Source organism: Calonectris borealis, chromosome Z (genome assembly GCF_964195595.1).
Source record: "Calonectris borealis chromosome Z, bCalBor7.hap1.2, whole genome shotgun sequence".
NCBI lineage: Eukaryota > Metazoa > Chordata > Aves > Procellariiformes > Procellariidae > Calonectris > Calonectris borealis.
The window spans coordinates 24,738,363-24,762,652 of NC_134352.1; the positions used below are offsets into that span (position 1 = coordinate 24,738,363).

The 24,290-nt window shown below is 36.2% G+C and overlaps 1 protein-coding gene across 8 annotated transcripts in view; it reads right to left on the reverse strand.

The window, feature by feature from the left end:
* FER (FER tyrosine kinase) overlaps positions 1 to 24,290 on the reverse strand; it is a 181,684-nt gene that overhangs the window by 133,839 nt on the left and 23,555 nt on the right. For 6 of the 8 annotated variants that reach the window (XR_012670947.1, XM_075137198.1, XM_075137197.1 and 3 more), the window contains exons 5-8: positions 20,903 to 21,002; positions 7,629 to 7,812; positions 4,997 to 5,134; positions 3,925 to 4,044 (exon numbers count right to left, since the gene is read on the reverse strand). Coding sequence is in view for 7 of the 8 variants with exons in the window: in XM_075137198.1 (XP_074993299.1) it covers positions 3,925 to 4,044; positions 4,997 to 5,134; positions 7,629 to 7,812; positions 20,903 to 21,002 (542 nt within the window). In the remaining variant the exon portion in view is untranslated. Of the gene's footprint in view, positions 1 to 3,924; positions 4,045 to 4,996; positions 5,135 to 7,628; positions 7,813 to 10,493; positions 10,665 to 10,707; positions 12,397 to 20,902; positions 21,003 to 24,290 lie in introns of those variants that run through there. The other 2 variants (XM_075137202.1, XM_075137204.1) reach the window with 2 other exon arrangements.

The following is a 24,290-nucleotide window of genomic DNA, read 5'->3' on the forward strand; positions in this document are numbered from 1 at the left end:
CTTTAGTCATTTGCACCATTCTGCCTCAAATACCAATAAAAATAAATGCTTGTGCTTACAGAACTTACATTTCAGAAGATTTTTTAAAATTATTTTGGATATTAATGCATATGCCCACTGATCAATACTTACTTCATTATGGTTGCCTCCTCTCAGTTTTTAATGCATGCATCTTTGAAGCATAAACTTTTATTCTGTTACACTTTACAGAGTATCTCAATATTAGTCAGTGACAGTCATCAACACTTATCAGGAGACACCATACCTCTCTCATTACTCAAAAAGGTTAGCTAGTCAACACTGACTTTTAACTACCTCCCTCTGTCAAAACTTTATTCATTAATATAAACTTACCTAAAGATGTAAAGGTGAGCCAGTTTTCTCATCATGTTTCCTTAAAATATATTTTATTAAAACCTTTAAACAGTAATGTATGTAAAGCTATAATTTTTCCCTCACACACTCAATAAAACAACTGATTCAACCAAAAATTATTGATTCTGAATCAATATAGATCTTTGAATTTATTAAAAGTCTGTGAAATAAACCCACTCTGTGTACTGGATTTGTTATATTCGGTAGATACTGAAGGTAGTTCTCCTCTGCAGAAACATAATGATGTAGTATTTTGAAGATCCAAGGCCATGATCTCAATACTAAAGATCAACAGTCAAATTTCTATTGTTTCAGCACATACAGAATGGATTTTTAAAAAGACATCATTTATGGACAAAGGATGTAGCATACTTATCTTACTTGTGAATTTCTAGTCATGCACAGTAAGTTGATGCAAATACCTGTGGTGGTTTTTTGGCTGTAGTGTTTTTAAAGCGAGACTATAACAAAATATATCTAAAACGCAGTTAACAAGCTATATGAGCAAAGGCAGCTAGAGAGAACTAAGCAGTTCTAAAAGGAGGAGTTCTCACCTGAACTAAAAAGCAATTAAAAAAAAGTTCAAAGAGGATAAGAATAAACAGTTTTTACAGTGCCAGGAGCTAGTGAAGCTTCACAAAAATCTGCACTGCTTAATTAATTATTTGTAATAATCCAAATAAAAGGACATTTTAAAAAGTGGCAAAGAATACTGACTGTACAATGTTACTTGAGGTAGGGGGAAGGGGCTGAATGTGAAGAATACAAGAGGATTATTCTGGATCTTATGATACTATCATGGATCTTATGGACTGTCATTTAGAAGATTAATTTTAGTGCATATTGAAATAAGCAAATATGCAGGGGGAAAAACAAGCCAAAACTTTATTTATGCAGTGAATGGCTCTAAGCTGACCATTACCACTCAGAAATGAGATCTTGGAATTACAGTAGATGGTTCCATGAAAACACTGGCTTGATACACTGCAGTGGTCAGAAAAATCAAACAGAATGATTCTCTAGGATTTGTTAAAAACAAAGCAGAACAAGAATACACGAAACCTCATTATGCCTCTCTCCAAACTATGCATCTGGGTTACCTGTGCAATTCTGGTCATTCATCTCAAAAATAATACAGTAATCTTGAAAACATTCAAATAAAGATGACAAGATTAATAAAGGATACCGTAAGTTTTGCGAAAGGACAGAAAGAAGCTAATGATGGCTCTGAAGAAGAGATCACGGAGTAGGAGTATGACAGTTTACAATATCATGAGAAAGGAGTAGATTGTTCCTATTCTCTTCCAAAACAGGAGGCTAAGAGCCATAAAATGAAACTAAGAAGTAGCAGGTTCACATAATATGAAGTTAATGTCTGAAATTCCTTGACAAAAAATTCTGTGGACAACCGATACTTGTACATAGTGAAACTGACTGGACAAATTCATGAAAGAAAAAAGCCTTTAAGGCTATTATAAAATACACTTAAGGCTATTATAAACAAATACTACTTCTGTCTCAACACATTTCTGAGCTGAAAATTGTGGGAGGCTGAGAGATCATTCTGAGGAAACAGCATTGCACGATCATCCTGTTCTTGTTCTCCCTAGGCTTTTCCCTGATGGCTAATGTAAGAGAGAAGAAAGTTGTTTAGGTCAATCTTTGGTCTGACTTAATACGGTAAAACTTTTTTGCTCAGAGTTCTAGTATAATCCATACCAGAAAGTGAACACCTTAAAGACAGCAACACTTAAAAGAGCCATTTGATTCCTGTTCCAAAAATAATATCACACCATCAAATTTCTCTCTCAAATTCACAAAAGAATTTGAAGTGGATGAATATAAGATTTGTAACAGGACACACTGGAAATTATATTGAAAAGGTATGTATCTAGGCAAATACACAGACACACATTTATAAACACAAATATGCATTTCATCAGAATCATTTAGTAGAAAAGCAGCATTTCGTCTCTTTCACTTAACAGTGCAGATGCCTTATTTCTAAACAACGGGATACAGAAGACAAGCCAAATAAGAAGTTAGTTCTCTTTTTGAGCTATGGAAGGCAGAATCTTGGAAAAATTGTAATACTTTATTGAAAAGAGAGATTTAGTATATATATTTTTCCTGTTACTGTGCTGAAGTACATCTAGATGTGTAACATTTACATAGTTTAAGCAGGAATAATCTCAATTTAGTAATGATGCAGAATATATTATAAACAGAAGCATGTTTAAAAGGAAGAGAGGGGCTTTAATTATCAAAGGATCTTTTCATAAGAAAGATGAAGCTGCTTCAGGACTAAGGAGGAGTCTGACAAAGGAGGCTAAAACTTCATATTAAAAAGGTTATTTCAATACCTAGTAAGGAATAAATTTATGAAAAGTAATCAGATTGCACAGGAAAAAAGAAAGGATGATTAATGACCTTGAAAAGCAATTAATAAAATCCAGAGATTCTGTCATGTTGAGAACACACAGGGATTAGAATAATCTGCAGAAGAGACTGCAGTGTGTTTACATTTGAAATACCTCACTGTGATTTTGGTTTTCAGAAAAACGAACAAGAAATAAGGGTCATAGTTTGATTAAGCAGATGAAAATTTTAAAAAAACTTAAAAAAACCCACATCACACCACTGATACCTTATTTGATCAGTTATACTTTCCAAAGGAAAAAAACTTCAAATAAGTGAAACATGGATTGAAATACAGTAGAGACAACAAAAACATCATCAACCAATGAAATTCTGAATTTTCCATTTTAAATTGCTATGATCAATATAAAAAAAATTAAATGTACAATTAATAGTTGTAATCTCTCAAGTCACTGCATCAGACCATTTTATGTCAAAAGTTTAGGCGGGTAATATAATAAGAACACCATAACCTCAGCAGGAGATTTGTTCCCCAGTAACAAATGATTAAAGGTGAAGTTGGTAAAAGTAATGAAAAGATTTAACCAGGCAATATATTAACAAAATACATGGAGAGGTAGTTTATCACCCTGAATAGCTAAAATCTCCATGAAATGCAATACAACAGCTATGTCTGTGTTAGTATTTTAAACGTTGTAATAATGAATAAGGATTTCCTTTGGAAAACGAAAGCAAACACAAAACAAGTGAAATAAAATACATTCATGAAATTTTTCCACATGTCAATTTAAATCTCTGACTACATCGCTGTACTCAGTGGTTTCATCAAGATTTCAGTATTTTTCCTGGAGTACTGAATGTGGAAACACTTTTGGGAAGATGAATCAGTATGTTCCCAAAAAGTATTCATGACGGATTTGGGGCATTGTAAAAATTAACTGGCAAGGAGATGAACATATATTGAAAGTGCTGGCAAGTTTTTGGAGGGACTGGGGAGGATTATTTTGTGCAAAGGAACAATAAAACCAGCATGGGAAAGTGTCTTTAGTGTGAAAATACTACTTTTAGAAACTGGACCTTAAAAACGTGGACACAGCTATGCAATGATCTGAGCGAGCCTAGATATAACAGCATTTCCAAAGGAGGAAAGGTTTGTAAAGAAAGACTTACGTGACTTGTAAACTTTCTGCTGTTAGATTATTCCACATGATCTCATTAGCTTGAAGGTTTTCATTTTCTTCTAGTAAAGACGTATCAAACTCTATTTCTTGTTCAACAACTTCTGATGACCTAATTTAGTAAATAAGTATTTTCAAAATTAACATGTATCTTTGAGTAGAACATAAAGCAAATCATTGTTTTGAATTATTTTAATAACTAGAGTACTGTTAAAATTATATATGAAATAAAAGAAAAGGTAGCAATTGGATATATATTATTTTTCCTTAGAATAAAGAACATAATTTTAACATCATACCAGATAACAAAATAGCATACAATTCTTTGAATCGAGATCACAGCATAACCAAGGTTCTCAAGGGGTATCAATGTCAATGGGTCCACTCTTAGTTGATCCCGCTATAAGCCTGCACATGACGATTATGAATTCGCACATAACAACAAAAAGGATAATGCAAGAAGTCTTAGGACTATTTCTGCATATACTAATACAGAGTAAGAGTTCAATAAATTGCAAATACAGTTTATTTTTAAAGTAAAAAACTATCTTGCATTATTTGAATACTCTGTAGTCTCAGACAGTGCTCAACCTGCAATAGCTGCAGAGTACACAGAGGTACCTGGAGTCCACTTTGAACTAGAATTTGGACAATAAGAGAAATAAAGCAGAGAAACTTAATCTAGACCAGAATGCAAACTGCATCCAAATACACAGTAAATTAGTTCATACTGAATCTGGACTGTCTGTCAGTATAGTCTGCTGTCAGTACCAAAGTTATGGCTCTTCACATGTAATGACGGTAACTGGAATTTTGTTTTTCTAGAGCCAGCCAAAGAGATGGATCGTTAAAGAAACAGTCAAGTTAAAAACCTGACTTTCAGCCAGCTTTCTGTACATGCAGGTAGAACAATTTTCAAACTAAGATAAAGCTTTACAAGTAACAATGTAAAAGGAACCACACAGAAACAAATTCAACTCTGGTCACTTAAGCAGTGTTGCAGTTCAATGCAGGGTTTTCTCAAGAAGAAACATGAACTTGCACACCAAGATGAAAATGTATACCTGTGAGTATCTATGAAGTCATTATACTCAGAGTTAGGGTCTATCTGTTCAACGGAGGTCTGGATCTCTTTATGGACATTCACAATCTCTTCTGTTACAAGACTGGTGATCTGGCTATATTCATCCAAGATTCCTTTTCTAGAAAGGAAAAAAAATTCTAGTGTATAACATGGCACTGAAGGTATAGGTGACATTGAAGATGCTTCAAACTTTCAATTTGCTGTTCCTACAAACTCTTGTTGCAACTGGCTAAAAAGGGAAAAAATAAGACAATATATTACTGAAAGAAATAACAGATCAACTGTGGCCTTTTCTTTACAGATTGGTGGTAAGTGAGAAGTCTCCTTGTATTGATTTTGGTGTATCTACGTACAGGGTACCTAAACTAAAACTGCAGAGATTACCAGGAAAAGGAATGTATACAGTTCATTGATGACACTCTTCTTCACAAAGGACTTAGCATGCTTGTTATAACCTACAGTAAAGCTTTTCATGTTCTGACTGACAAAATAAATACATTCTGGCATAAGGCAAAACGAGTCACAAAATAGTGTGCATTTCCTTTAAAAACTGTTTTCTTTATCGTTTTAGTTTTCTTCTTTCATATATTTATTTTATGATTTGGTCATTCAGACAAAAATAAGCATAAATCACAAATGAGCGTATATTTACAAGAAGAAACAAAATCAAGCAAGATGTTCCCATAAGAAAGTACAAGCCACCCAGCCTCATCTTTACCTGCTTCTGAGAGTGGGAAAAACCAAGTGAACAGGGAATGGTAAAAGAATAGATGATATTGTGCCACTACTATTAATAGCATACAGTGACACATCCTCAGAACACCCTCCTATTCTCTTCAACTTTTAGCTTTCCATAAATGAACCCTCATAATCATTTCCTATTTCATTTCTATCTTTGACAAACTTGCTGGCTTGCCAGGCTCTGAAGCATGGTGAGCTTTCTTAAAATACTGATTAATTTTGGCGCGCCCAAGAGGAACATGCAGAGAAAAAAGTATCAGTAGATTTTTCCTGGATAAGATCTCAAGTTACATTACTCTGTAAAAAAAGTTATGTGATTGGATTCCTTCAATACTTTTTCTGAGGAGAAAACAGACAAGAGAAGGCATTAAATCTTGCCTTGCCTGTGAACAACATGTGTGAAAAGGCTCCAGAAAATAGTTCAAAAAGTGTGACGAAAAGATAAATGTCAACTACATTAATGCCACTTCGAAGAGAAAGGGAATCTACGTCAATTACAAAAAAAAAAAAAAATATCATTAGCAATGTTAATCTGCACTTCAAGTTTACCGAACTAATTCATCTGCAAAATCAGAATTAAGGAAGTATGTTTCACACAGATGGCCAAGCTCTACACCTGAAATCACACCTCTTTTTGTACACCAAAGATACAAGAAAGGAGAAATTTTCCAATACATTCAGATCTCACAAAAAAAAGTCTATGCAGGGACAAAAGTATTTTTTACAGGTTTTTACTCCAGACATAGTAAAGGTGAGCAGGTTCAATAGGTTCTTGTTGCATCATAAAACTCTTCAGTGTCTCACAGTTCTGAAAAATTACCTGAAGCACACAAATTTAACTGTAGCCTTTTGCTGTGATTTTACATACAAAATTAAGATTAAAAGGACTGTACAGAGGCTAATACAAAGGTCTATTTCATTTCAATACCTGCACAAGAATCAAAGGAATTAATATGATACTGCATAGGGCCGTTAATGGTGTCTGCACCACATAAGCATGTAAAGCATGCAATCCCCAACTTTCCCTCACTTCACGTGTGCTGAAGTCAAGGTGAATGCAGATTTCAGAGAAGGTAAGACAATGAGTTAAAGAAGAGTGCCTCACATCTAAACGAACAATACCTACAAAAAAAAGTAACTGCCCTTTCTTTTAGGCTAAGCAATTTAAATAACACCCCAGGAAAAAACCTACAGAACAGACTCCCTAACCAACTTCCGTTCTTCAGGAAAGACAAAGAGGCAGCATGGTGGTTACAAACCATAAAAGAGGGCTTAAAGTCCTCATTGTCTGTTCTCCGAGAACATCAGTTTGCACATCTTCTCTACTGATGTAAAAAATGATCTTTCAGGAAAAAGGTAATTGTATTTTTAAGGTTGGATTCCTTCACTGAGATCAGGTTTATATGATCCTGTTACTTCTTCCACACATATGATTAACCATGCATCTGCCTGGTCCTCCTCCACAATGACTTTCAAGACAGTTGGCCAGTTTAAACCAAATTTGTTGCTGGTGGAATTTCATAAAAATAAGACTACCGAGAGGCAACAAACTTGCCGTAGTATACCAGCTGATGGACAATGCATCAGCTCAGCTATAAACACTGCAATTAATCTGTAAGATTTTAAAGTTTTCTTTAAAAGTGTCTTGCTAGAATGTTTAAGTAGCCACTCAAAACTATTGTCTGCATTATTTGGATAGACTTTTCTATGCACAATTATTGTCAATTGAAAGATGAAAACATGTTTTTTCATTATCCCTTGATATACAATTAATTAATCACAGTTTATTATTTTCAAATATCCTATAAATTAATTAGAATACTACACATATAAAATTCTGCAAGTTAAAAATATCTAAGAATACACCTTACAGGGCTTTAATCATTTCTTCTTGCATCTTCTGTAGTGAATCAAGTAACAGAGGAAGTGTAGTATCATAATACTGGTGCTGATGTAACTGTGCTCCTTTCAGTGCCAACACATACTGATTATGCAACATATGAAGCTTCATAGTGGCTTTATCACACCGATCTTTGGCTTTCTCAGTCTCCTTTCCTAAGACAAAACAAAAAAAGAAAAATGCACGTGGTGATTTAGAAGTATATAAACTTGTAGATTACATAAATCTAGCAGATTTATGAGAAGTTTGCATCTTTCTCTACAGCAGTCTTTCCAAGGTACTTCTCTGAAGAAGGTAAAATCTGACCATTTTCAGGCCATTAGTAAGACCAAATGTCTTAGTTTTCTAATTAAAAGACTAAGTAAGAAGAAAATGCTGTATTTTCTTTGAGCAGAAATGTAAGAATTCTTTATCTAAAAGTATATGAAAACCACTGTCTACACAGGTATAAAAATAATACAACTATGAAGAATAAAGAACAAAACTCATACACATGACTGTCACAAAGCTAATCTTTTATTTGCCTCAGAGCAAATAAACATTCTTTAATGAAGAAAGTAAGAGATGTTGTACAAGGTCAGATCCATGATTCATTAAAAATCTGTCATTTAATGTGAGCAAAAATTCCATTGCTATGTACCATCCCAATAAAACAATGGTACAGTCTACATATGAGTAGTTGAACTCTCATACTATTACTCCTGTCAAAAATGGGCAGCTTCTCTACTACAACTTAACATTTCCTTATCACTGTCAGTATCCTGGTCAGGAGGTTGGCTCTACAATCTCAGCTCTACACTATGAGAGACTAGAAGTCCTCAAGTTCATGCTGACAAGACCAGTTCAGTGCTGAACGTGAGAGCTACAAGGTACTTCAAGAGGTCACCTATTCTACTCTTTGCCACAGTAACTGCACAACTATGTGGCATATGTTTTTATGATTTCCCTAAGATCTCCAATGACAGATAACTTTGCAACCTCCTAGTACCATTCAGGTCTAGTGCTATGCTAGCTGAAAGGATTCCCCCACCTCCCTGCCCCTTCACTCTCCAGTGTAAATCTTCATTGCTTTAATTTAAACCCTTACTTACTTCATATGTGACATAGGTATGAAAAATAGATTCTACCATCCTCTGCAATCCATCTTTCACATATTAGATCACATACTCTTCTCTTTGCCCAATCTTCTAAACTTCATACTAACGGACCTACAGGTCTTCCCTTATGAGTCCTGTTGTCTTTTTGCAGTTGACTGGTTCACAATCTTACACAAGTGCAAATTCAGTCAAGGCTCAAAGCCAAAGAATAACTTTACATTCTAAATACTTCTAGCTCATATTGTCTTTTGGCAATCAATCAAAACTCATTTTTCATGGGAAGACTGTAATTTTTTTTATTTCATAAAATATAAACGTTTTTTTATTTCATAAAACATAAACATAAAATTTAATTTATTTCTAAATTAAATATAGATTATTTGGAGAGGAAAAAAAAAAAATCCAACATGTCACGCCCAGAATAACATCCCGAAAGTCAGATACGACAAACATGTGCATGTCTGACACGAGAGTACCAACATAATGGGATGGTATACAATCCCATTTCTGCATCTGCCTTGAGGACTAAATTCCTTCTCTATATACATTATTCCTCAGCAGAACACCTCAACTAATTTCAGAATAAATTGAAGTATCATACACACTCAGTTTCTAAATACAGTAGTCTACAGTGTCAACCTGGTCATCTGCACACCAAGACATATACACTATAAGGTCTTTCTGGAGAATGAGAGGCACATGAACATGGGAAAATAACGGAAGGTGACTGAAGAAGGTTTGGAGGGGAAGAGGTCAAGTAGTAGTTTCAGAATAGGGACTGGATGAAAGTGGAGAGGATGCGGCAGCTGGAAATCAGAGCTGGAAGCACCAAGTTTCGCTTGCCCTGGCCCATTGCCTTGGGAGATACACTGGCCAGGGAAACAGGAGAGGGAGACAAGGTGGCAGCAAGGGAGAAATGCTGGATTATTTCTTGGGTTTCTTGTATGTTTGGCCACTTCTACTCAAGCATGCCCTAGATTACATAATCCAAAATTATCTCCATATGTCATAGTTTAAGAGCTTAAAACTTACAACTTGTCCATGCATGTCTTTAAAATACATCCCATATCAGCTTTCAGCTTACCAAAAATCAGCATACGTCAAATTTTACCATGTACCATCACTACAGGCTTCTGACCGAACCACAACAAACAGCCTTCAACAGTTAAACTAAACTGAAAATTTACACTAAAAATGATCACAACCACATAACTAGAGAGTTATCAATACTCTCTCTCTTTCAGAAACCTCATTAATGGCTAAACTATCCCATTTTCCCATCTGCCTTGAGAACTAAATTCCTTTGCTATACACTATTCCTTAGCAGAACACCTCAGCCAATTGCAAAATAAATCAAATTATCATATACACTCAACTTTTAAATACAGCCTTTGGACCTATAATTAATACAAGAAACACAGCTACAGTATTATTTCTATATTGTAATTTATTTTTTAAAGCAGCAAAATGCAGTGAGGCAGAGTACAGGGTTGTTCTACATGTCAATTAGCACAAAGGAAAACATCCAATTTTCTTTATCTGTATAATGAATTTCACAAATAGATCTAATTCTAATTCTACTGCCATCAGTTGTTGACAAAACTGTTTAAAGTTTATAGAAACTGAAAGTGTATACAATATATCATGCCATAAACAGTATCATGAAGCTTGCAAAATTCAGTTATGACAGTTTGACATCTGGAAAGGAAAGGCTAGCATCCTTTTTAAAACATTCTAAAGAGCCAAGTATTTCAATTTCTAATAAAAATTCTTTTAAGATTTTACTACATACAGTACAACAGAGCCATGAAGAAAAAAATGGTTTAGGGTATTTTCTATTAAAAAGGCAGATTTGCTATTCCAAAGTTCTTACAATCATAAGTATTAGTCTCTTGTAGCCTCATAATCACCTAGAATGGAAGAAAAGAAACCGCATAGAACTACCAATTGAGACCAATGGAGAAAAATTTCAGCTCATAATGTTCACTTCATCTTTTTTTAAATAAGCAGCAATGTACAGTGTAAATGCCTCAAAGAAACTGACTTTCAGAAAATAAATATTGCAAATACAGTAACTTTTCATACCTTTTGGATTAAAAAGAAATAATTATACTGAAGAGTTCAGGTTTTTACCCCCTAACAACTTTTTCAAGTTGTCAAAAATTGTAAGTAAAGGCTCGTATTCCCTTATATGTTCACTATATTTCATCATCACTGATTTCAATAAAATTTAACACTTGTGAGGTCTTCAAATTTGCATTATAGATTTTGACATTTTATTCAAACAGCAAAATTCTGACTCTGTGGAATACAGAGTAAAGCACCCTCTAATTCACATACGACAAGGATCCAACTCATGAAAGTTACCTGTAGTGTGACATCTAAGACTCAAGTCAAGACTTGGTACAAGCTTAGCTATTCAGACTTCAAATTTAGCTTCATGATAGCACAGGTTAAACTAATGACTGAGGCTTACACCTACTGTTGTTGGTTCCACAACAGAAAATTCCAGTTAAGCTGCTTTAGTTACAACCCTTCAGATAAACCTTCTGGGCAAGTAAATGCCCTAAAGACAAAATGATTTTCTTAAAGATCTATTATTTTCAAAGAGAAACAGCATAGAGTGAAAAACTCAGGTTTGACTAACATGAAATACAAAACTATCCCCTCAAAATCAAAAGCTCAAACAGAAACATTTTGGATTGGTTAACTACAGAAAGATGTCATGAAGATTCCAAAAGCAAATGCAGTACAGAATTATTTCTTCATGTCTACATTGTACATCAGCTGCTAGCAAAAAAGCTCAACACTATACTTCAATGGATACATGTTACCATAAGACCTGAACTTCTGTTTCATTGCAAATGTAACAAACCAGCCCTTCAGTTTGGACAAAACCCTATACCAACGACATCCCACTCTACAGAAAGATTGTATTCTTTCCTCTCAGTGTTGCTTTGCAACAATGCTAAGAAAAACTGTCTAGGAGACCTCCTGGAAGTATCAGTTACTAAGCTATTTGTTCTTAAGTTTGCTTTGTTTTTATTTGATTTGTTTCTTTGGGACCTTTGAGGACAGGAAAGGAGAAAAAAATTTAAAGAATAAAAACTTGAGAAGACACAGAAAGCTAAAAACTTGTCAACGTCTAAGCATGTATTTATACTTGAGATGCTCTCTCAAATTTTTGCATCTTTAAGTGTTTGCTCTTAAAAGACAATAAATATCATAATTGCTTTTTGAGGAGGTATAATTGAAATACTAAATAGTTTGTGAAAACAACATAAATCTGTCAGAGTTAGGCACATTTTGGAATGTCTACAATTAGAAAGAATTTCTTGTCCAGTTTTCATAAATCGCAGAAAAAGTCTGTCCAGATTCCAATGTTATAGTATTTCAAGAAGGACTGCCCCTTGCCTCTCACTCTTGGGAACTTTAGTGATACCGATAGGTACGACCTCCAGTCATTCAGAAATGATGACAAAGTGTTCATAAAAGAGGCAATGGAGACCATTGTAAAGGCTCAGCTCCAACAGATGAATGAACTTTCTGGATTTATAGCTCCTGTCATTGAAACATGACCTTTGGCTTCACAGCACAGTGAATGCTGTCCCATGAAGAAACACTAGTGAAGATAACGTCCACCTGACAGAGGAGAATATAATTTTATTACACAAGTCCAGTTTTTGACAATAAATTTAATTTAGTTTCAAAAGCAGGCAGACACACACCTGACATGACAATAGAGGGTTATATACCCCCAACAGAAACACAGTGAGAAGCCTTAAATATGCTAGAACTATGGAAACAGAAAAGCAGCAGAATTACAGACAAACAAAATGAAACTTACAAGGGCAATCTGAAGATCTACACATGAGTAACAGGGGGGAAGAAAATCTTTATACATAAATAAAACTATGACTAACAATCCCAGAGAAACTTCGAGGACACGAACATATATCAAGAATTCACATAACTACCTCTGTAGTTCAGGAAGCGCAAAAAGCAAATCCACCCAAATTTCTGGATATGAATAAGTATAGGGAGAAATAGCAAAGGCAATATTATAATAAATGTGGGCACCAATAATACTGCCAGGGGAAGCCTGGACAGTATCAAAAGTGACTACAGAGCTCTGGGGGCAGCCGTCAAGGGCATGGGGGCCCAGGTGGTGCCCTCCTCAATCCTGCCAGTGAAGGGAAAGGGTGCGACGAGGGCACTCACAATACAGGTTAATAAGTAGCTGTGGAGCTGTGTGGGTGACAAGGTTTTGGGTCCTACAGCCATGGGACGCTGTTTGCAGAGCACTGTCTGCTTGGGAGATAGGAATCATCTTACTAAGCATGGTAAAACTATTTTCGCCAACAGGCTGGCTGAACTCATTAGGAGGGCTTTAAACTAGGAATGACAGGGGAGGGAGAGGGTGACCCACAGTCCTGAGGGAGCAATGGATGAGACTGCTCAGCAAAGTGCATGGGGTGGTGTGACAGGAAGGGATCAAAAAGTCAACAAAATAGGGCTTGGGTAGGATCACCTCCAGCACCTGCATGTGGGCAAGGAGGTTCCTACAAGGCACCACTGTGGAAAAATCCCCCCAAATCTTCTCCAGGAACTCAACATGCTGGGGTGCCATGCTTAAGTGCCTATATACTACTGCATGCAGCATGGGGAATAAACATGGTAAGTTAGAGATCTGTGTGCAGTTGCAGAGCTATGATCTTGTCGGGATCATGGAGGTGTGGTGGGATGGCTCCCATGACTGGAGTGTTGCAATGGAGAGATATAGGCTCTTGGGGAAAGACAGGCCAGGAAGACGAGGCGAGAGAGTTGCCCTTTCTGTGAGAGAGCAGTTGGAGCGCATGGAGCTCTACCTGGGGATGGATGAGGAGCCGACAGAGAGCTTATAGGTTAGGATTAAAGAGAGGATGGGCAAGGTCCCAGGAAAAGCCAAGAAATTTGGCTTCAGAGTTGTTGTAATTTTCTGTATTATAACCTCACTAGAGTATTACAGCATTTGATTTCAGAAAACCTTAAAATGGAAAAAAAAGAGGGGAATATCAGGGCTTTTGCTTTTTTTTTCTTTTTTTTTGAATGAAGCAGCAATCCTCCTCTGAGAAAATATGCAAAGCTTCAGTGTATAGTAACATTTCAAACAGAAAATACATTTCTTCCTTGGTTTGCTTTAGAATCTTTTATTTTTGTAAATATCAGCACTAAAGTATAAAGCTGTCAATGCATATAGTGATCTATTAGACATTTCCCAATGTTTATGATAGCAGTTTTTCACATAATTTCCCAGAACTGCATTTATCTTTTAATCTACATATTTTTCAGCATTTTCAATAACAGAGGTAATTTCGGAATATTTTGCTGTCTCCACATTTGTTTATCAATAACAAACCTCCCATATCATCAATTCCTTATTTATTTCAACTCTGGAGACACATGTTTTCACAGAGCATTATTTCATTGTGCCTGGAAAAGAATATTCCGTTATATTATTTGTTTGTATTATTCTACTGAACATATTCTTTACAGTCATGAATGAGATGACCAAGGCTTTCAAATAGGTCTTCTTCTAAAAACATTTTCTTTAAAGCAATAAAATATTTTTACATTAAAGAATCCTAAAAATTGACTTAAATCTGCTTCCATAGACTGATAAGCAGAAGGAATACGAGTGAGACCCCAGCATGATCTTTCTCTTAAGTCAAGTTTGGTAAGGACTAAGCACTTCTTAAAGTTAAAGCAAATAATTTTAAAACCTAGGTATGACAGAAAGAAAGGACTACCCTTACAGTGATATATCAAGCCAATGTAACTACATATATTCAGAGTAATTGATTCCTAATACTGAAGAGTATGTTACACAATTTACAGTAAACTCTTGAGAAAAATTTGTTGCCCTCTGCTTTTGGAGGCAAACCTCTCATTTCTCCATTTCTTCTATTAAGCATTTCCTCATAATTTACTCAATTGCCCCAGTTTTCATCACTGAATAGGAAAGACACAGCTTGTAGAACTTGCTTTATAATTGATTATTCTATATTACCCATTTAACTGATTTTGGGACCTTTCTGACCCACGTTATCTGCTTAAACTCAGTATTTCATATAATGCTAGGCATATCTAAATACCATAGGTGATGATGAAAATTATTTCCGCATACGATAGTTCCTATTGATCCCAAGAAAACCACCACTGACACAACTTTTACCCAGTGACATGATTTTTGAAGCATTCTGTTTCCCATGCTGAGCCTGGCTTCACTTCCCTAAGACCAGAATGAATAGAATAGAATATTTCAGTTAGAAGGGACCTACAACCATCATCTAGTCCAACTGCCTGACCTCTTCAGGGCTGACCAAAAGTTAAAGCATGTTACTAAGGGCATTGTCCAAATGCCTCTTAAACACTGACAGGTTTGGGGCATCGACCACCTCTCTAGGAAGCCTATTCCAGCGTTTGACCACCCTCTTGGTAAAGAAATGCTTCCTAATGCCCAGTCTCAACCTCCCCTGGTGCAGCTTTGAACCATTCCCAGGTGTCCTGTCACTGGATCCCAGGGAGAAGAGATCAGCACCTCCTTCTCCACCTCCCCTCCTGAGGAAGCTGTAGAGAGCAATGAAGTTGCCCATAGCCTCTTTCCTCCAAACTAGACAAACCCAAAGTCCTCAGCCACTCCTCACAGGACATGCCTTCCAGCCGTTCCACCAGCTTTGTTGCCCTGCTCTGGACGCATTCAAGGACCTTCACATCCTTCTTAAATTGTGGGGCCCAGAACTGCACACAGCACTCAAGCTGAGGCCGCACCAACGCTGAATACAGCGGCACAATCACCTCTTTTGACCGGCTGGCTGTGCTGTGTTTGGTGCACCCCAGGATGGGGTTTGCCCTCTGGGCTGCCAGGGCACACTGCTGACTCATGTTGAGCCTGCTGTCAGCCAGCACCCCCAGATCCCTTTCTGCAGGGCTGCTCTCCAGCCACTCCTCTCCCACTTTATACTGTGCCCAGAAGTCAAGAGACTTCAAAAATAATTTATACCGATCTACAAAGTACTTTTTATGCAAACTGCTGCAAACTAAACTAGGGTGGTTTCGACTGTTAGTTCTGTCTAAGGAAGCAAACTTGGACATTTAGTGAGTGACCATCCTTATCATCGCTCTCCAAATAAAGAGATGCAAATGCAGTGCTCTTAATTAACACGGGTTTCACAAGACCAGAATCACCAAGACAGATAGAATGAAGACAGGACCTTGGCTTTTAATCTGTAAGGTCTTTTTCCCCTTTATGTCTTGCAAGAGGCTTACATGAATGTGATTCTTCAACAAATAAAATCACCCACTCCCTCCTCTACTCAACTTATTTCTGAGAAGAGGATAAGAAGTTTGTCCCAAAGCTTATTTACAAATTAATGACTGCAAATGACAAATTAGTTTTCTAATGGAAAAAACCTATTTGTATATACTTACAGATTTCAAATTTACAGAATACCGGGCCTAAACTTCTGAGTTAATAATTAGTTCAATAAAGTTATCTGCTTAATGTTAAGATAAACAAATAACAAAATCTAAAAATAGCAAAAATTAAAGTGCAATCTTTTGAACTGCTGTCAGATGTTTCAGCTAATAACCACCACTAGTAAATTCTCTCAGACCTATGACTGCTGGTCTGTGAGGATTGAGGAGAGCACATCCTGGGGCTGCATGTCCGTGTTGAGTGAAAACAATATGCCTAACCTGGTCCCACACTCCACAAGAAGTCACCAAGATCTCTTGGCTCTGCAGCCCCAGTGTTTCCTCTCTAGAAGCTTTATTTTACACACAAGAAACAATCCTAGCCCTGTGAAGCACAAGTAGTGTCTATGAGTTGAAATGCTTACAATAGGGTATTAATTTGAAATTCATCCAGCCTGCTGACGTCTGTGACTAAGACAGACCAATTCAGCCAGTGTTACTTGTTTTGTCTTAACAATGTGAGAGTTTCAGTCAAAAATAAACTCAAAAAAGACCCTATTAGGAGCTTCCCTGATCTCAGTAACAACTAAAGGCAACACATGCCACCAGGAAATGTAGTGGTACAATCACAATTTTACAGGCATCTCAGACTGAATGCACCAGCCACCTAATAAAAGTATTTTCTGGCCACTCAGCTATTACAAAGAATAGTAGGACAATAATTTGATTTAATGAAAGCTTTTTCCTTATTTATCATAGATATAGCTTATGCTGTCGTGCAATTTCAGTATGAACCTCAGAAGTCACATAAATTCTGAAGTATTAAATCACAAGAGTTGCAGGGATCGGAAAACATTCTTCCAGCAGATGCAATGTTGTAAAATGTGCTAGGTGTACTGTTAATATTTCTAGTCTCCTCTAAATCACAACATTGTCAGGGAAACCAAGCCAACCTAGGGAAACCTGGTACAATATTTTTTAATGCTGCTGTAGCAGCATAAAATGAGATGATGAAATTAAATATTTAGAATCAATAAATTTTTCCTTTACTATTTACTTCAGATCCATTCTGTCACATAAGAATGTCACAACATAGTTTCTACATTCAATCAGTAACTAAGTAGTAACAAGATTACAATAATATCACACATCCAAAAGATTTCAGAGGGCTATCCATTTCATTATGGAAAAACAATGTAGTAAATTTTTATCTTATATTTTGCTCCAATGACCCCAGCATGCCCTAATGCCCCAATTCTGCAAAGCAACATGCTGTATGTTCCCAGTACATAATTTCTCCTTTTTTTTTTTTTTTTTTTTTTTACAAAGCTTTCCGATCCAGAAGAGACTATTGGAATCAATCAATAGTTCCAGTTGCTGAAGTATGCCTCATTAGAGAGGCATTGGATTAGTTCAGCTTGCTGACTTTATCCCCTCCCAGCTTGCTTTCTCTCACCATACATTAAAAAAACCATAAGAATTAAGGACTGAAAAAAAGGCAAAAAACTGTCAACCAGCTGAGTAGCACCAACCAGACTGCCCAACACCTGGAGTCTCCATGCCCAAGAACAACCAACCAGGCTGCATTTGTGATTCCCAAGGTAATCACTGGTCCAGAAAAGAGCAGCAATGCATGACTAAATGGGGTAAGGGCTAGAACAAACAAGATAAATCAGTCACTTCTGATTGAGCATGCAGACTGGTGGCCACAACAGGGCAGTGCAATCCAGCCTAGGACCAAGTGGCAGCCAAGGCTCAGTGGTGCACTCTCTGCAACACAACTGTCCCACTGCTTCCCTGATGCCCAAGCAGAAGCAGTGCTAGCGAAGGGTTCCCCAGAACAGCTCCTGAGCCAGCACCTCAGACACTTTCATCTTTCTCCAGATCTGGAGAGCACAAAGCCTTCCATAATGAAGCTCCTGCATCGTTTAGAAAGCAGTTCCCTCTTCCTCACTATGAAACCACCCAAAAATTCCCAGCAGCTGCCTTCCCATTGCCCTAATACAAACAAAACTAACCAGTATCATTTTTCAGTGCTTAACCCTTATTCTTACCACTCTTTCCACAGGTCCTCTTACTGTTTTCACTTTTTGCTGAAAACACATGTAACCCTGCATTAGGGCATCAACATGTTGATTCAAAGTGACTGTCCTGTTAGCTAGTGGAAAGTATGACACACAGTAATTCAAATTTACCTTAGAATACTTTGTGACTGCAGAAAAACATAAAAACAACTACTACTGCAGAAGATCACTTTCCACTGTTTATAACTTTGCCAGACTTTACCCTTTTCAGTCAATATCCTCTACCATGTGTGTTTAGCCCAGAATTTAATATCACTTTTAACAACTCAACCAGAAAACAGGGAAACAATTCTCCCCCCAAGCTAGAGAACCACTTGTACCTCTTTCACTAGCGGCTCTAGTAAACTTACTCTCTCACTAGAAAATGGCTTTGCTATTCCAAAACAAAACAAAACAAAGTCACTAAATTTCAAAATCACTACCCTTGCAAAACAGAGAAATTTCTAAGTCATTCCTATGTGTGACTTGCATTCTTTTCAAGTTGACCAGTTTGTACAGGTACTGCACAAATTTACAGGTAATTCAGCATGCACAAGCACTGGGGCAAAGACAGAGTAATATGTCCTAAGGAGCAGTTGTCCTCTTCAGCTCCAGAAAGACAGGCCCAGGCACTGTGATGGAGACTTTGTTTGCCAGAGGAACAGAGTCTGTTGACAACAGCATTTTACAGAAATGGACCTGGACTGGTTCTTTTAACACATTTCTTGCAAGAGTTGGTGTCCAAAGATTTCCATTTTTTTTTTTAACAAAATGTTTTTCAGCTTATTTCCAATATTTGATTATGCCCTCCCACTGTTCTGGTAGGTACTGTTCCTTCCCTTGTTTTCAATAATTCTTGAAATCCTGAAAAACTGAACCAGTTTGTATATTAACAAAAGTCCTATTTTCTAATAGCATATAATTTGAATAAGCACTAGTTACTGAACTAAAGCCTGGAATAACAAAGCATTACAATTTTAAGACTTCCCTAACTTGATCACTTCACAAACCAGTTTGACAACTTGAGGGCTCAGAAACCCTATGAAAATACCATGGCTTAAAAAAATTCAAACAGCTGACCTGCAGTTGATACGCAACTGTAGTAGTTCACCAACTACACAAGTATTTGTAAACAAGAACACGGCCTGGGGTGTGACAGGGGAGAAGCAGTTCTGCAATTTTGGGGAGAAAAACCTGCAACATTTTTCTGGAGGTCAGTGTTTGTTAAAACAGATTTACACTAAGATGTTAGGGAAAGTGAAATTAAGTACAAATTGTAGTCAGACAAATGCTAAATGGAAGACTGAAAGAGAAGGTCAAGGAAAACCACAGGAGAAATAAGTGTCTTAAAAACAGCTTATGTTTGCTGCCTATCTAAAGAAATATTAATTCAGTTAACCAGAACATATCAAAACATCACAGCTGCTGACAGCCAAAATACTCTTTGATCTCAATGGGAAAGTTTGGTGCTTCAGGAATGGAGAATGATCAGAGCTATAACAGGAAGATGGGATAAAAAGAGCATACTAAGATCACAACAGCCTATTAGATTTTTCATATTACATATTATATGTTCCCATGTTAAGTAATTACTTGGGGATAAACCAAATAACCAAATTAAAGTTATATGTAGTAAACAGCTAGGGAACTGGATGAAATTAACAACTGAGTATGTATTTACATTTTTAAGTGAATAGGAACATCAGTAAAAGAAAAAAAAAGCTGTAGCTAAACAGTGCTAAGTATAACTTCTCTTATCCCATGCTGTTTTGTCATTATATTCACATATTGGCTACCACTCCAAATTTTAGACAGATTTGGAAAGAAACAATCTTTCTCTCAGCACTGATAGCTTCTATACTGCACTGTGAATTATGGTACAACAGAACCAAGGACAATAACTGTCATTTTAGGCAGTCATACAAAAACTTAAAGATGGATCTTGGAATTATATTTATATACTGCCATCCAACTAATTTTCTCTAAAGAAAGAAAAAAATCTTAGAAAGGCACATAAGAAGAATTATTAACAAGGTATTTCAATACATCAGAGAACAAAGGCTCTCCTTCATCTAGTCACTAGCACAATTCAACAGGAATCAAAATCCGTGCAGTTTGGACACCTTATTCCCCAAAAATCTTTAAAATATCTCAGTGTGCAAATGAATTCTTTTCCTCTTTTGCTTAAGGTTGACAAAGGTCAGATTGGTTAAACTAACAGTCAAGAACTGATGCTGATGCTACCGCAGCAACCATAATAGGTCACAGGATGCAAGCACGCTGCAGCTACAATGTAGATGAAATGGAGTAGCAACCCACTTACCACTATTAACAGTTCATTTGAGCAATTTTACATTTCAAGTACACCCACTGAAGGAATCATAGAAGAACTTAAAAGGATTATCATTTATATTAAAAGAAGGGCTATGCTTCATTTTGTGGTTTTTAAAAAGAGTATCACCAAGTACACATGACGACAATTAGCCTGTCTTACTTAAGATACTAAATGAGCTTTTATATTGTAATTGAGTTGCTCAAAATAAAAACATTTCCCTGTTTCACTGTAAGAGTTTTAGCAGGTTTGGAAAAGGGACTTAAAAACAGATGAAATTAACAAAAGTCAGTCATACCTTTAACCACAGCTTCTTTATACTTTTCTTTGGCAGAATTTACTTCTTTTATTAGTTGTCTATAGCTAGATTTTAGTTTCTCTAGTTCTGTCTTTGTGACCTTTAAGAAAACAGAAATATAAAAAGTATTAAAAATACTTATCTCAACACAAAAAAAACCTCATAGCATTAGTGAAAGAGAATTAACAGGATTTATTTTCCAAAATAAGGATGTTACCACTTTCCATTGGCTTGAGATAATCTTAATAGGCTATTACATGGTGTAACAAAATTAAAATCAATAAATGCACGGAATGAAAGAAGAGGCTTGAAACAGAGATCCCCATCCACACCAGTGTAATGAAAAATATGTTTAGGAAATACAGCTTACCATAAACACTATTGCATTTCAATGACAAGGGGAAAAAAGCACCAAAAAGATGCTTAATAAATCATACTAGATGAAAAAGTTGTATGCATAGGAAGGAAATCCTTTAGCATCTTAAAAAAAAAAAGCAAGATAGAAAAATTTTTAGATATTACAGTTCATATAAATGGCTGTGCATGCAACTGTGCATGAACCAATCTATCTGTTGTAAGACTTTAATCCCTAAAAAGGAAAAGAAACCAAGCCAAAAAACCTGAAACAAAACCAAAACTACAGTGGAACACAGCACTGAAGAATCTTTTTGCAGGTGAAGCAGCTCCACTGAACATGACCTTTTTGGTCAAAAAATTAAAATAAAGTTGTCTCTTCTATCCCCAATTTTCATTCACTGTGTGACAAAATTAGTGCACGGTTCAGAAATAATCACAAATCATGAACTTGCAAACAAAAGCTAATAACAAACCAGCCACTACAATACCAAAAAGGTGGCATATATAGTAAAAGCTCTGGCAAAAAGAAAAATACACTCACAATGGGAAATCGTGGAAGAGGAACTTAATTTAATGGAAGTGCTCCCCTCATTGAGCAGAAAAGGAAGTCCGTTCTACAGAAAAACTGTTCCTCTTGCAGCAGGCATGAGGAAGGCTGGAGTTCACAATTCTCCCTTTTCTCGTGAGGCAAGGCCCAGATACCACTACTTTCACCCTCAAGAATGACATCCGGAAATTTAATGGAATTCCTCAGAAAGCCAACAAGGTGCTACCTATAGTTTCAATTTCTGGGCCAACTGTGCAAAGATTTAATTTAAAGGCAGGAACTTTTCTCCACATCAATCCCATATTCTCATCTCGTATTTCTACATACTGTAAATTATACTCACAACTGTTGTTATTATAGACTAACAGAGGTGATACAGGAAAAAACAACTTCAGGACAAACTTGTATTATAAAGACACCACAAGAAATCGAGAAAAAGATGAAATTAGGAAGTAGTGAACACAATTAAGACATAAATAACAAGGAACTGCTTCTCTTATAGAAAATTGGAAAATAAAAGGTAGGCAATAGTATTAAGAAACCTTTGTAATAATTGCAAAATATATTTTACTGATTCTTAGACTGCGTTCTTCCAACAGACTAAAACAAAACCAAGAGCACCTCTGTCCCCAAATAACACTTAAGGAACTAAGATGGTCAAGGTTTATCTTAAATCTAGTTTTTATATCAAAAACCCTTGCCCACCTAACTAGCATAGTACTCTACTTTTTTTCCTCAAATTTCATGAAGAAAGAAGAAATATCCAATAACTTAATGGGAATTGGAATAAATCTACAAGATATGAGTCTTACTACATTTCTGTAAAAGACATGGTATTTCACTGTCCTTAAGAATTTTATCAGAAAGATTCCTCATTGTAGAGGTGTCCAGAATAAGAAAGGATGATACATATGCATTTCACCTAAAGGAAAACACTTTTTTTTTGCCAGCTTATCATAAAGATATGAACTGCACAGCCACTGATCTTCACAAGGTTTGGACAATGTTCTGGGAAATAATAAGTATTTTGCTTCTGTGTGTAACAAAAGCAGAAATAATACCACAGAACATAAGTATTTTGAATTTCTGGGAACCATTCTGTAAGTGCTCCAGTGACACAAAACCTTTGAACAAACAATGTCAGCTAACAATGAAAGAACATATCATATCTAACCAGAATGCTATTCAAATGCTTCTTAGGGAATTCAGGAAGGGGAAAAAAAAAAAACCACACAACAATGCAAGCTTATTCATCAGGACGCAAAATATTTGCATGGCCATGCAGCCCATAATTAATTAAAATCAATACGGTTTGTCATTAATCATTTGGGGAGTGCTCAATATGCACTGTATTTTTTTGAAAAAGCCTTATTTTAAAAGACAGTTTTATTAGAGATTTCATTAGAGTTAACTTATTAACAGAAAAAAACATGTTTTGCACAGTGCCTTTTAAAAAAGTATACCTGAACTTCCAGCAGTCTTCTTTCATCTAGTCTCTCTTTCTTACGTTTCTTTCTTTTTCCATTTCTCCAATTCTCTATACATTTAACCTCTTATTATTTCTATTGTATGCTATCAGTTTTTCCTCTTCTTCCATCCTGACTGTTTTCAGATGCACCAATCCATAAGTGGCTGTGAGTGATTATTTGGCTTGCAAATTTTATCAAATAAAACAGCGTACTGACCATGCATCAAAAAGGATTGTCACAGGATGTACTCCTCATAGTCAATACCTGGGAAAGATGCCAAGATCCTAGTATATTATGGAAGTGGTCCTACTACAGTCAACATATTTAACTTAATATATGTTTAGTACTAGTTTAAAGTTCTTCTCACAACTGGCCCAAGAATCCTTTACTCATCAGACCATGACACTTGTACTGTACTACTCAGACGTTACATTTTAATTACACTACTCCAAATCTCAAATTCTGTGCTGCAAGAAAGAAGAAACAGTGCTTTTCCTTCTCTCAGTAGACCTTTCAGACTATCAATCTGATTTTTGACATTTGCAGTTAAACTTCTCCCAGAGCACCTGGATGAAACTGTGATTTCTGTCAGCTTTACTAACTAGATACAGTGCTTTCAACATAAGCAGGACAACTGACATGTAATAGAAAAGGCCTTGAAGAGCTCCATCTGCAGCCTTAATGTTTGGTTTACACTTGATTTATATTTTAGAATTAGGGTCTAGAATCCTGTCCCCACTCAAAACAGTCTGGACTGTCAAGAGCACTCATTAACAGAAGTTTTCAGTTCCCTGGTCCCAGGGATGTCTGGAGTTAAATGAGAACAGGAAGAGAAATGAAATAGAAAAGTGTCACAGAGAATTATCCTCTACTGGAACAAGAGAATTTCCAGTACTATCTGTCCATAGAAATTCATACAGAAGAAAGTTTTCCATCTCTGCCTTGTCAATTAGCAGGAGAGAGAAAATGTGGAGGGAATAACTAAATTTTAAACTAGACATTCTACATACCACAA